Below are 13931 nucleotides of genomic sequence, written 5' to 3' on the forward strand. Positions count from 1 at the left end.
AAACACAGGATACAAAATATATTCTGTACAAAGCATAAATAGTGAATATAAATAATATTTTGTCCAAGTACCATTAAAAGGCCTTCATTTAGTTATAGCAGCGACTTTAAAGATCATGCCCTGAGTAAGATTCAGTATAAGAGGGACTAGGTATTTAATTATGGTTACAGTTTTGTGTGGATGTTAGCCAAACATATGATAAAGAAGCTCTGGCATAAATAAAATGAAATAAAAAGTGTATGTTGTAATATTAATATGAAAGAATCTGATATTATAATAATACATTGACTTGTGGAGCCATTTTACTGCAGTTCAGCTACTTTAAAGTGTGTTTGTTTTGCTGATAACACACATATATCTTTGCTTTAGCGCTGACTCTAAACCAGAGGTGTCAAACATGCGGTCCAGAAGCCAAATCCAGCCCACCAAAGGGTCCAGTCTGGCCTGTGGGGTGAATTTGTGAAACGCAAGAATTACACTGAAGATATTAATGATTTTAGTTCAGGTTCCACATGCAGACCAATTTAATCTCAAGTGGGTCAGATCAGTAAAATACTACCATAAAAACCTATAAATACTCACAACTGCTAATTATTGTCTTTGTAAATGTAAACATTTTCATGTAATTTTACTCTATTTACACTAAAAAACATGAATAACCTGAACAAATATGAACATCTGAAGTGCAAGTTTACCAACATTCCGCCTGTTATTAAATGTTTTGTGTATTGGTTGATCTACTGTCATCTGGAACATGTGTAAATGATAAACAGAGAGATAATATTTTCAAAATCGCACTTCATTTTCTTAATAAATTTCAGTTTGTTCGTGTTATTCACATTGTTTTAAAGGATAGTTGGTAGATATAATCATTTTCATTGCATAATTTTACTTTTTTCACTTTAAAACTTAGAGGAAAGTTTCAAATTGACATTATTTATATGTTCAAGTTATCACATTTTCATAAGGTAATTTACTTTTCTCACACTAAAGCAAAGACAAACATTTGCATTATTATTTATTCATTTAAGTTTAATTTATAGATTTACGTGGTATAAACATATGATAATGAAGCTCTGGCATAAATAAAATAAAATAAAATGTATATATGTTGTAATATTAATATGAAAGCATCTGATACATTAGTAATACATTGACTTGAGGAGCCATTTTACTGCACTGTAACTAATTTAAAGTGTGTAGTTTTTTTTTTTTTTTTGCTGATAATACCCACTACAACACAGACAAACATTTGCATTATTATTTATAGACTATTTTTACTTACTTACTTACTTTTTACTCAACAGGTTAAATATCAGAAATGATAAACCAAGATAATATTGTTAAAATCGCCCTTCATTTTCTTAATAAATTTCAGTTTGTTCATGTTATTCCCATTGTTTTAAAGGATAGTTGGTAGATATAATAATTTTTCATCGCACAATTTTACTTTTTTCACTTTAAAATATAGAGGAGAGTTTGAAATAGACATTATTTTTATATTATTATATTATTATTTCAGTGGTCCGGCACACTTCAGATCTAATTTGGCTTGATTTTATTGCATTTAATGTGGCCCCTGAACTAAAATGACTTTGACACCCCCACTCTACAGGTTCCACGGTGCAGTTTTAGTAGATGTACTTCAGTAAAACATCTGGAAATACACTGTACATGTGTAGTTCACTGCATGCTGTGTGGAGCATCCTGTTATTCCTGCTTCTGTGCACACTGCCTGGACACGACCAGATGGAGGCACTGCAGAGCTAACTCCTCACCCTGAGGAACAAAGCAGTAAACAACCTTGTTTTTCTCAGCTCTGACTTGATTTTTCATCCGAGGGCTGCTTGAACTGGACTGACTGTGTTGGAGGCTAAACCGGGTCAGAAATGAAGCAGTGACTGTCAAGGTTATGGATCTCAGAGGAGTTTTAGAAGTACAAATAAGTTCTCAGAAACAGCTTTTTTTGGGTTGAAAGTTAATTTAAAGTGATGCAGTCGACCCAGATGTTGTGTCTTTTGTAACTTGTGATATCTACAGTAGAGTGTTTGTTTCTCATAAGGAGATTTGGTGGTGTAAGTATGCATGCTTTTGTGCATAGCTGTGTGTTTTCCATGTGTGCAGAAGGAACTAAGACATGGTACGGTATGTTCAAAGTGACATGGAAGATGTGGAGTAAACAGCTTTGGTCCGGAGTGAAACTATTTTCCTGTGAGCATTGCAGGGAGGATCTCTGCCAGACTCAGGCATGCTCAGTAAGCCTGTTTTCCTCTAAGAACCTGTAACCATCAATCATCACCGGCCCTGTTTTCCTCTCTGCTCTGCCTCCACACCCAGTCTGCATGTTTATTAAGTTGCCTTCAGGCTCAGTCGGGAAAATGTAGTGTTGGTTAAAAAAAAAAAAAAAAAAAAAAAAAAAGCTGTTTCACATTAATCCAAGAAAGTGGGAAATTAAACAGAGGAAGTGGGACTTTATATGTGACAGTTAAGAAGTTGACTTTTGGAATTATTTCCCCCTTTTTTTTTTTTTTTTTTTTTTTGTGAACACGTTTATTAGAACTATATCCTCAGGCTTTTCTTTGCCATTTTTAATAAACTTTCATATACTTTAATGATTATAAGCTTATACACTGAAGGAGAAACTGTACCATTGTGTTTGAATAGCTGTTTCTACTGTTTTATTGTTCATTTTTCTATCTTGTATGTGTTATTTTCATATAGTTACTACCTCCGCCAGATCCATGAATTTTTTTTTTTTTTTTAATCACAATGGGAGTTTCTCATCAAATAAAGTTACATTTACTGATTAATTCTCTTTTTAAACTTTTGCTTCCATAATCCGTCTGATTTCAGCTGAAGGTTTTGGTAGTTTTTTTTAGTTTCTTGTTTCATTTGGACCTGTTCTGAAACTTTGTCCAGACTTGTTCAGATGTTATTGTAGGTACTCTTACGGTAAAAGAGTCATCAGTTAAAAATAACTCGAAACATAAAAGTAGAACACATGAAGTTACTAGTTTAATAGTTGATATATTTCTCTCAAATCTGTCACTAAACAAAGGAAACAAGCTGAGCTCACATTAAACACACGTTTTTTAACAATATAATGCCTGCTACTAAATGTTTTGTAGATCCATTGTGATCTGTAAGTTGTGTTAATAATAAGCCAAGACATAATATTGTTGATATTGCACTTATTTTCGTAGGAAATTTCAAGATGCACATGTTTGTTCAAGTTGTCACATTTTCATAAGGTAATTTACTTTTCTCACACTAAAGCAAAGACAAACATTTGTGTTATTATTTATTCATTTAAGTTTAATTTATAGATTTATGTGTTACAAACATATGACAAAGAAGCTCTGGCATAAATAAAATAAAATAAAATGCATATATGTTGTAATATTAATACGAAAGCATCTGATACATTAGTAATACATTGACTTGAGGAGCCATTGTACTGCACTGTAACTACTTTAAAGTGTGTTTTTTTTTTTTTTTGCTGATAATACCCACTACAACACAGACGAACATTTGCATTATTATTTATAGACTATTTTTACTTGCTTACTTACTTTTTACTCAACAGGTTAAATATTAGAAACAGCATTTGCATGGCATTTCTACTTTATGCTGCTTTGTTTTTTCTACTCTACTCCATCTCTGAGGCAAATAGTAACTTTCTACTCCATTACATTGAAACGTTAAAGCTTTATCTCCTTTTCATATTACATTTGTCATCCCCTTCCTGTCCAGTGAAAACCACAAGATTTACACTTTTTTTGAGTTTTCAGAAGATTCTCCTAAAACAAAGTATTAAGAACAGTCTTGGATTAGCTGTGAAATGTTTTCCTTAGCCCATGAAAAGTTTAATTTATAGATTTACTTGATGCAAACTTACTTTACTTTATTGTTTATTTGACAGGGACAATGAACAATCACATGATTGCACCAGAGTTAGCAAAGACCTAATTTACATCTGCACTCCCTGAGCAGGTCAACAGACAACAGGAAATACAGAATATAAAAACAGGACATTACATAAAACAGTTGACAAACCATTTAAATACGAAATACAGATACAACAACATAATGTAAAGCTAAAAATGTAATAATAACAATACAGTCTAAATAACACAGGATACAAAATATATTCTGTACAAAGTATAAATAGCGAATATAAATATAAGCATGAATAGTATTCTGTCCAAGTATCATTAAAAGGCCTTCATTTAGTTATAGCAGCGACAAAGGCATTTAATTATGGTTACAGTTTTGTGTGGATTTTAGCCAAACATATGATACAGAAGCTCTGGCATAAATAAAATGAAATACAACATGTATGTTGTAATATTAATACAAAAGCATCTAATATAATGATAATATATTGACTTGTGGAGCCATTTTACTGCAGTTCAGCTACTTTAAATTGTGTTGTTTCTTTTTTTTTTTTTTTGCTGATAATACACATATATCTTTGATTTAGTGTTGACTCTAAGTCAGAGGTCTCAAACATGCAGCCTGGGGCCGAACTCTATAATAATAACAATACAGTCTAAATAGCACAGGAAAAAAATATATTCTAGTGCAGGGGTGTCAAACATGTGGCCCGGGGGCTAAATGCGGCCCGCCAAAGGGTGCAGTTCAGCCCCTGGGATGTTTTTGCCAAGTGCAAAAATTCCACAGTCTTGAATTGAATTAAGAAGAAAAAAAAATTTGCTTGAATTAAGGAAAAAGTCTTGAATTAGGCCAACAACAATCTTCAATTAAGTAAAAAAAAAAAAAAAATCTTCAATTAAGCCAAAAAAAATCTCAAATTTAGCAAAAAATCTTGAATCAAGCAAAAAATCTTCAGTTAAGTTAAAAAAAATCTTGAATTATATTATCAGGGATGCAGTGCATCCTGGTTTTCCACTTTTTGAACTTTTACCCTCTGGCAGACGTTTCCGGACACTAAAGTCCAGCACAAACTGTCTGAAAAACAGTTTTTATCCCAGGGCCCTAATTGCACTGAATACTGCTGGACATTAATTAATTGTATGGAATGCTGAATGCTGTCCAGAGTATATGATGTTTTATGTCTCTTTTATACGTCTAGTAACACTCTTTTTTTTAATGCTGCTTTTTAAATATTTATGCCGTCAGGGTTTTCTTTTTATATTTTAGTTTTTATACTTTTTTATATACATTATTTATACTTTTTTATAGCACCTAGGACAATTGCACTTTTTAATTTCATTGTACCTGTACAGTTACAATAAAGACATTCTATTCTATTCTATTCTATTCTGTTCTATTTGAAAACATTGGTGTTTCAAAAGAATGCAAAAAACATAAGAGAGCCAGTCTGCTGAACGGCTCCCTTCAAAGAGCCAAAAGTCCCATCACTACTGAATATAGCCCCTGAACTCAGATGAGTTTGACAGCCCTGTTCTAGTGCGTGAAAAGTCCGTGCACAGGCGGAGCACCTGAACGCCTCATCGCCCAGCCTTCACCCTCTCCTGAGGCCTTACATAATGAGCGCCGAGGCCACGCCCCTTCCTCCGCCTGCAAATAGGGCTGCAGCGAAAGTTCCAAACAGACTGAGCAGAACCTTCTGCAGAACACACATCCACAGCCACTCTGCAGAGTTAAAACCCTCGGAACCGACACGAGGACCCGGACGCGTCTGTTTTTTTTGTTGTTTTTGTTTTTTTTGTTCGGTTCGGAGCTCTGCATCTTTTTGCACAAACATGATTTTCGACAAGTTGAAAAAGTTGGACATCGTCTTCGACTCCCCGGAGGTGGACTGTCCCCCCGTGTTCAGCAGCGGGGACGTGGTGTCGGGTCGGGTGGTTCTGGATCTGTCCGGGGAGAGCCGGGTCGACTCCCTGAAGCTGCACGCGGAGGGCTTCGCCAAGGTGCACTGGACCGAGTCCCGGTCCGCGGGTTCGAGCACCGCGTACACCCAGAACTACAGCGACGAGGTGGAGTACCTGAACCGGAGAGAGGTGCTCCTGCAGGCAGGTCAGTCCAGGGCCAGGATGCACGGGTCCGAACCGAGCCTTTTAGATGAGGAGGTGCACAGAGAGCAGTCAGCTGTCTGAGGGAACACTGGGGGGGGGGGGGTCTGCTGCCTGCAGAAGGGGAACTGCTGTTGGGTCCATTTAAAGTGAGGAGATGCTTTTCTGTGTCTGAGGTCAAACTGGAGCTGAGAGGTGCAGACAGTCACACAAATACTGAACAGAAACAGAAACTGGTGGGGAGTTTATTAAAGTAAACAGCCTCAAAGTTGAGTAAACGCAGAAAAACTTCCATCCAGATTTGACTTTTAGCCTGTTTTCAGTCAGAGTTTTTCATTTGAAGTGAATGGAATCTGGATGTAGATGTTTTGGAACTGATTTGAGATGCTTTTAACCTCCTAAGACCTAGGACATGTCAGCAAAGTACCAGCTTTTTTGTTTTTTATTAAAGAAGTGCCTATACTGGAAACATCATGATGCAACAGTTGTTTTGTTTCGTTTTTTTTTTTTGGATGCATTTTTTAACATTTTTATGGAATATCCTTTGTGGTAGACAGTTTTCTTTTCTTTGTATAAAGTCATGAAACTCTTGTCTACAAATGTGGACAGCAGGTCTTAGGAGGTTAAGTAAAATTGTTGTTTACTTTTGGTACTTTTTAAATTATCAGTGGTGTTCTATGCATGTTTTAGTGTAGTTTATCTACTTTCTTGAACTTTTGCTGCTGTCTTGATATTCTTAATAGAATAGAATAGAATGCCTTTATTGTCATTATACATATGTGCAACAAAATTAAAAGGGACAACTCTCTTGTGGTGCGTAGTGCAAAACAGTTTAAAAGAAAAGACAAGTGTAAATATATATACAAAATAAAAACAAGTATGTCAACAAACCAAGAAACAGTCGAGATAAATATATATTGCACTTCAACCCTGGCTTAATCTCAGTGAGTCATTTTTTTCCTGTTTATCTAAAGGATTCTACTAATAATAATCACCCAAAATAAAAAAGTTTTATCTCAGGCTGTGACCAGGACTAAGGTTAAACTCTGCAGATTGTGTAGAAATGAGTATTTGTGCAGCATCAGCTGTCTGCAGCCTCTCAGCCTGCAGACATTAGACTGATCCCCCCTGAAGAAGTTGTTTTTCTCCAGTGATTCGAGAGGGCAGCTTCGGGTTTCTGCCCTCATTCATTGTAAGCAGAAATGTTTTGGTCTAAAGTCCTGACAGGAAATTGACTGGCAGAGCTTTGTCGATTTTTATGTTTCTGTGCTCGGTTCTGTTTCAGTTTGTCTTCCATGGAACGCATCATACAAAACATGAGCATTTGGTCTGTGGTTTTTGCTTTCTTTTTCCTTTTCTGATGTGCATTTAAACATCTGATGAAAGGAAATGACCGTATTTGTACAGTAAATAGCTCTCGCCGAACACACTTGGAGTGTTTTAAAGGCCAACACGTGCTGGTGGACCTGTGCAGCAGCGACAGCAGCAGAAAGAGAAAAAAAAAAAAAAAAACAGAGGAGTTGAGGCAGGCAGGATAATGCAGCTCGAGGAAAACATGTTCTCAGTCAACACAATAGAGCAGGAACCGCCCCTCTGAGCAAGCACAGGCCATGTGATTGAACGGCCTGAAACACAGATTTGATTTCAGCTGCTTTTTCGTGTAAAAGTTCTTCTATTCTTAACCAACTTTGACTTGTTTTCACCGGATCACAGCTGCTGTTATCACTTCTATCACAGTTTACTTTAACACAGTTGTTTCTTTTATTCAGAAGGCTTTTACTGCCAGGAGTTTGGGATCGGACTCAGATAATCCATCATAATAAAGATTAACAGGCTTTTATTAGTCACTGTGAAATGTCAGCGTTCTATTACTTTATGCCTTGCAGCTAAATGCTCTCTACGCAATAAAATCAACAAAGCAGGCTTAATTTAAATGTTTTTGGGTTTTTTTTACTGTTTCTTTACAGATAATGGTGAAATCACCGTCCTTCCCGCTGGCAGACATGAGTTTCCATTCAGCTTCCAGCTTCCAGAGGAGACGCTGGTCACCTCCTTTGAAGGGAAGCATGGCAGCATCCGTTACTGGGTCAAAGTTAAGCTACACAGACCTTGGACCACCGTCAAGAAGATCAAGAAGGAGTTTACAGTCATTGAACCCATTGACATCAACACGCCGGCCTTACTGGTGAGCATCTCAGCTCTGGACGGAACACAAAGCTGCTGATTTGGGTTTTCAGAGGTTCTTACTGATGTGGTGGGAATTATTTTCAGGCGCCGCAGGCCGGAACGAAGGATAAAATGGCACGGGCATGGTACCGCAACTTCGGACAGGTGTCTGTAACGGCGAAGATCGACCGAAAAGGCTACACACCAGGTGAGATGGGCTGAACGGACAAAGACAAAGACGAAATCAGCTTTAATGTCAGTTTTACCACATGTACATCACACACAGAAAACTGAAATGACAAAACTCTAAAGACCCACGGCACAAAATGAACAAAGTAGAAAAAAATATTTAGAAATAGAATAGAATACTACTATGAACATAGGATAGAACTATAAACAGACTAGAACTATAAATATAGAATGTAACCATAAACATAGAATATAACTATAAACGTGAAATATAACTATAAACAGAATATAACTATAAACATAGAATAGAACTATAAACGTAGAATGTAACTATAAACAAAATAGAACTATAAACAGCAGGAGGAGGAGACCATAAATAGATAATAAAGGTGTAACAGTGAAGTTAAGAGTTATTGAGTTATAGCGACAAATCGTTAACCTCGTAGCATAATCGCCTTAGTCATATTTTTGGCCAAACTGTCATGTCTGTGTAACTTTACTCTCCTGACACTGCTGATTCATTTTATGCATAAATCACAGTTCTTCTAAAACTGTGTATTTATGCTATGAAGCTAACAATATGCAAAATGTTCAGTGCGCAGTAAAACCTTCTAAAGTAAAGTCGCTGTGAGTTCGATCCGACGCGTGTGGAGGTCCTAACCGTGTTTTTCCTTTTCTACAGGCGAGGTGATCCCCGTCTTCGCTGAATTCGACAACTCTACCTCCAGATCCATCGTGCCCAAAGCCTACATCACCCAGACGCAGACGTTCATCGCCCGTGGCACTATGAAGCAGAAGCGCTCGGTGGTGGCCACGCTCTGCGGCGACATCGTGGGCGCCAGATGTCGGGAGACGTGGCATGGCCGCGCCATCAAGATCCCGCCCGTGGGTCCGTCCATCCTGCAGTGTCGCATCATCAAAGTGGAGTACATGCTCAAGGTGAGTGTGGTCTCCGGGTGGCGTTATCAGGACTGAACTTTGAAGTTTATTTATTTATTTATTTTCAAAGGGACAGTGCATATTAATAATCATAATATGTACCAATATGAAGGTTAATTTCCATCTTTAGTCCCTACATAGACAACATAAAACACATTATACGTTTACACAGTTACAGAGTAAAACATGACTTTATATCAGATTATGGAGGCAGGTTTGATTGTCCGTCACTAAGTCGTCATCCTCTTTGCCTCCGTCCAGGTTTGCGTGGACGTTCCCGGGACATCCAAGCTGTGTCTGGAGCTGCCGCTGGTCATCGGCACCATCCCCCTCCATCCCTTCGGCAGCCGGACCTCCAGCGTCAGCAGCCAGTACAGCGTCAACCTGGAGTGGCTGCGGATGGCCATCCCAGAGCAGCCTGAGCGTAAGTGTCCTGAAATTCAACTTTTAAGCTAGTGCACGCACTAAAAGATAGTTTTTTATTCTGTTTTTAAAGTTTAGAGCAGATTAAGAGTTGAGCATTTTTCAGTTTTGGGGCTTCAAACACAAACTACGAAATGAATGGGAAAAGGATAAATCTGGATGACTAAGGAAAATGGTTGTACCCTTTTAGCACCTTTTTCAATTATTGGTGTTCTATGTATGTTTTTATAGATGCACAAACCACTCTAAGCTAGTGTACACGCTAAAATAAAGTTGTTTTTTCTATTTTTTAATGTTTAGAGCAGATTGTGAGTGGAACATTTTTCAGTTTTGGAAAGTACTGGAAACTTACAGGAAAACTCCAATGTCTTTTTCCTGATAAACAAGTTTCAGATGTTCTTCAGGTCTAGTTACATTAGAGAATAAGCACATCCACTTGAACTCGATCTGGCTTTTATTAGTACATTTTGTCTTCTTGGCTCTCGTGCTATCACTCTCTCTGGGTATATTTATTTCTCCTTAATAATCACCAAGTGCCAAAATGCCACTGAGTCACATGCCAACATGTATAAACAAAGGTTTTTGTCTCGGTTGAAATTCACGTTGGATCCGATCAGTGTTTGTTAACAAAAAAAAAGGCAGTAATTTTTTATGTGGGTGTAGTTTTGACTTAGCGCTGACTCAGCAGTTCAGTGTTTGGACCTGCTGATGTTCTGAGTCAGGCCACTGGACTCTAATCCTGCCTCCTTTTTTAATTTCTTTCCCCTGCAGCTCCTCCAGATTACAGCTCTGTGGTCACGGAAGAGGAGGCCGAGCAGAGAAACAACGCCGTCACCCCGCAACCTGCCGAAGACCTGAGTGGGATCTTGGAGCGCCCCCTCATGGCTTTCGTCCAGGAGTTTCGCTTCAGACCGCCGCCTGTTTACAGCGAGGTGAGCAAACTGAAGCTGGAAACAACAGTCGCTGACACCCACAGTTTACTTGCATGATCACAGAAGAGTTGTGCAACGACCGAAAAACAAATCTGTGGGTGTGATTTTGAATGTAGCTTTGGTTGTTTTGTTCATTTTTTTTTTTACTGACTTCAAGGAGTGATATTTTGCTTTTTTAAATAGAAACATTTCCCTGTGGTCTCCATAAACTGTAAATGCTCTGCTTGGGTCTGAATTCTTCATTAATTCAACTCCACAGGCCCATCTTCAACAATATTTCTGAGTAATGACACCAGAAAAGTTGTTTTGAGCGCTGGCCCTTTAAATCTATGACCCCACCCCCTCCAGGTTGTGTTTGTTAATACAACCAACAGCTGAACATTTTATGTATGTATTTATTTATTTATTTATTTATTTATTTAGAACATGCAAAGAAATGAAATAAAACAAAACGAAACAAATTAAGACAAAAACAAAATATTTAAATGAACAGAATCTATCTTCAAGTATGTGCAAGTCTGAATTTTGCATGGTCGAAAAGGAGTAGGAAGAAGTATAAACTTAAACTTAGGTAATCGGCTCGAAGTTTGGACATATTTTCAGTTTTTACTCCAACCGCTGCTGCTGATAAACAATTATGTCGTACTCTGAGAAATGTTCATCTGAAGTCTTGACCTTATGTGTGCAAATGGCGTGACGTAACTAGTTATAAAACATAACAAATTCAGTAGGAATTAAAACAGGTTGTAGAAATCCACTCAGTTTTTGCCAAAATGAATATAAAGATAGTTTTGCAGCACCTGGAGGGTTCAAATTCAAACTTTATGAACTATTAGAGTCCAAATACACAAATAAATGAACCAATTTTAACCAAAAATCTAAAAATCTAATTGCCTTCACCACTCCTCTAGTCTAGCTCATAGACTAATACTACTTAAAGGGAAAAATAAACAACCTCCAACATTTAAATCTTGGTTTCTGGGTCTTTCACATCATTTATCATTGGAAAAAATTAGATATTCTCTAAGAGGATGAGCCAATAAGGTTTTCAGTACCTGACAACCTGTTCTGAATCATAGAAAAGAGGCGTAGTCTTATTAATACGAGTCTGAGACTTATATCTGTGTTCTTTATTTTTTCTTTGTTTTTTATTATTATTATTGTTGTTAATTATTATCTTTTTTATGGTGCAACAGAGTGGGAATGTTCATGGGTTTGGGTATTAAAAAAAAAGATGACTGTTTTTATGCTCTTCTGGATGACTCCATGTGTAATAAAAACACTGTTTTTTTTTTTAACTTATTATTTATTGGACACATAGACATTCAACACACAGTCATAAGACTTAGACTGTAAATACTCAAAAGACAACAGACTGAGGTATGACATCAGATAGATTCACACCAACAAATTTACACGCAGACAAAACGAAATAAAGCAAAACAAAAATAAGACAAAACAACTATTGGGTTTTTTGAACAAAAAAAAAATGTACCAAAGACTAATAAAAGTGGGTTTAGCTAAAATATGACCCCTTTAACCCGTCATTTTCCTCTTTTTCCTCTTCACAGATCGATCCCAACCCTCAGCCTTTCAATATGAGACCACGTTGCATGACATGTTGAACCACGAACCCTGCCTGAGCGTCAAGCAGCTTCAATTGAACGAAAACCAATCAAGGGATTTGTCTACTCCTGGGTTACTTCTCTCTGATTAAAAAGGCCTGGTCCCGCCCGGCGTTGTGGAGAAGGGACCGGATCGACGGCGAGAAGTCCGGACCGGAGACGGAGCTCACAGAAACCGGATGTCGGTGGAGGATAGAGGGAGGCCCCCGCTTTTTTAAAAACAAAAACAAAAAACAAAAAAAGTGGACGCTTTCCTGTTCTGCACCTTCTCCACGTCAGTTTCTGTCCTCCCCGAGTGATTTTTTTTTTAGGCTCCTGATGAAGCGAGCCACACATACCTCCCAATCAACGTTTCCCTTATCTGAAGTGAATTTTGACTTTTAAGGAGTTTGGGACTGACAGGTGTTGTGGGGGGATAAAAAAATCACTTGATACTCGTTAGGTTGAGAGTATGAGTTGGTGTACCCAAAGCGCTCTTGACAAGTCGACGTGTTTTTTGCATCGTCCTCTTTGAGTGGCGTAAACGAGAAGTGCAATTATATATATATAGTCTGCGGCGTCCAGCTCCCCTTCGTCTGGAAACACAGTAGATTTTCAACAACCATTACTATGCATCATGTGCCTATGATCATTTCTACTGTTCCTTAAGCACATACTGTATCTGAAGGTGGAACGCCGGAGCAGATTAAGTCGAATAAGCAGATTTAAGATGTATTTTATGCATGCAGGTAACAAAAACAATATGCTAAAGGGAAAAAAACACATATGCCTTAAATATCTGCAGTTGAGGATCGCATGAGAGTTTCAGGGAGTCGTTCTCTCAAGAGCCGACTGGCACTGAATGTATTCTTGAAAAGAACAACAACAAAAAAAAACGGTTGGATTGTACGAGAGAGAAGAGTCGGTATCTTGTCGGGAAAGGCTGTCGGATAGCTGCGGTTTGCGAGTTTGAGCACGGTGATAAAATGGAACGAGGAGTTTGTGTATAAAGCTGCACGAGGCTCGTAGATTAGCTCTCCCAGCTGCTAAACAAAAGGAGGAGGAGGAAGAGGAGGTCCCTGAGCCATGTGGTCTGGAGCGTTTGATGGGAGCCAGATGCCTCGCTTGTGTGAGGCGCTTTTGTGAAGCCCAGTTCAAGTCGAGCCTTAAGCTGGAGATGCCACTGAAATGTATGGACAAAGAACATTCCAAATACTGACTGGAGGATTATGTTTTCTCCTCTACTTCCGAAGAAAAAAAAGAAGAAGAAAAAAAAAAAAAGAACTGTTAAGGAGGATGAACTAAGTCTTCAGGGTCAGATGTGTGACTTTGGTGACACGCACTGAAAAACCGAATGTATTTTTATACAAATACACTTGTTGATTCACAATCTTGCCAAAGTTTTTGTAATTGTCTTTTTTTTTTTTTTATAATAAAAGAAAAACAAAATAAGATGTCTGTTTTTGGTGTTTCCTTACCACCCTGATGGGAATGTAAGCACCACGGTTATTATCATTTAGGAAAACTAAAGAAATGACGAAAACTAGAATTGTACAAATATTTTCGTTAACTGAAATAAATAAAAAAATATATAATTAAAAGAAAAAAAACTAACAAACTGTATTGTGTGTTTACAAAACTAACAAACGTATAAAAAATTATGAATAAAATTACATTAG

General features: G+C 37.6%; 1 protein-coding gene across 3 annotated transcripts in view; it reads left to right on the forward strand.

The window, feature by feature from the left end:
• Nucleotides 1-13608, forward strand: part of arrdc2 (arrestin domain containing 2) — a 29653-nt gene extending 16045 nt beyond the window's left edge. For 2 of the 3 annotated variants that reach the window (XM_030131785.1, XM_030131786.1), the window contains exons 3-8: nt 7967-8184; nt 8271-8373; nt 9037-9293; nt 9555-9717; nt 10488-10648; nt 12220-13608. In XM_030131785.1, coding sequence (XP_029987645.1) covers nt 7967-8184; nt 8271-8373; nt 9037-9293; nt 9555-9717; nt 10488-10648; nt 12220-12273 — 956 coding nt within the window. In that variant the 3' untranslated portion in view covers nt 12274-13608. Of the gene's footprint in view, nt 1-5562; nt 6004-7966; nt 8185-8270; nt 8374-9036; nt 9294-9554; nt 9718-10487; nt 10649-12219 lie in introns of those variants that run through there. The other variant, XM_030131784.1, reaches the window with a different exon arrangement.
• The last annotated feature ends 323 nt before the right edge of the window (nt 13609-13931 follow it).

This window comes from Sphaeramia orbicularis, chromosome 4, assembly GCF_902148855.1.
Source record: "Sphaeramia orbicularis chromosome 4, fSphaOr1.1, whole genome shotgun sequence".
In the NCBI taxonomy this organism is placed as follows: Eukaryota; Metazoa; Chordata; class Actinopteri; order Kurtiformes; family Apogonidae; genus Sphaeramia; species Sphaeramia orbicularis.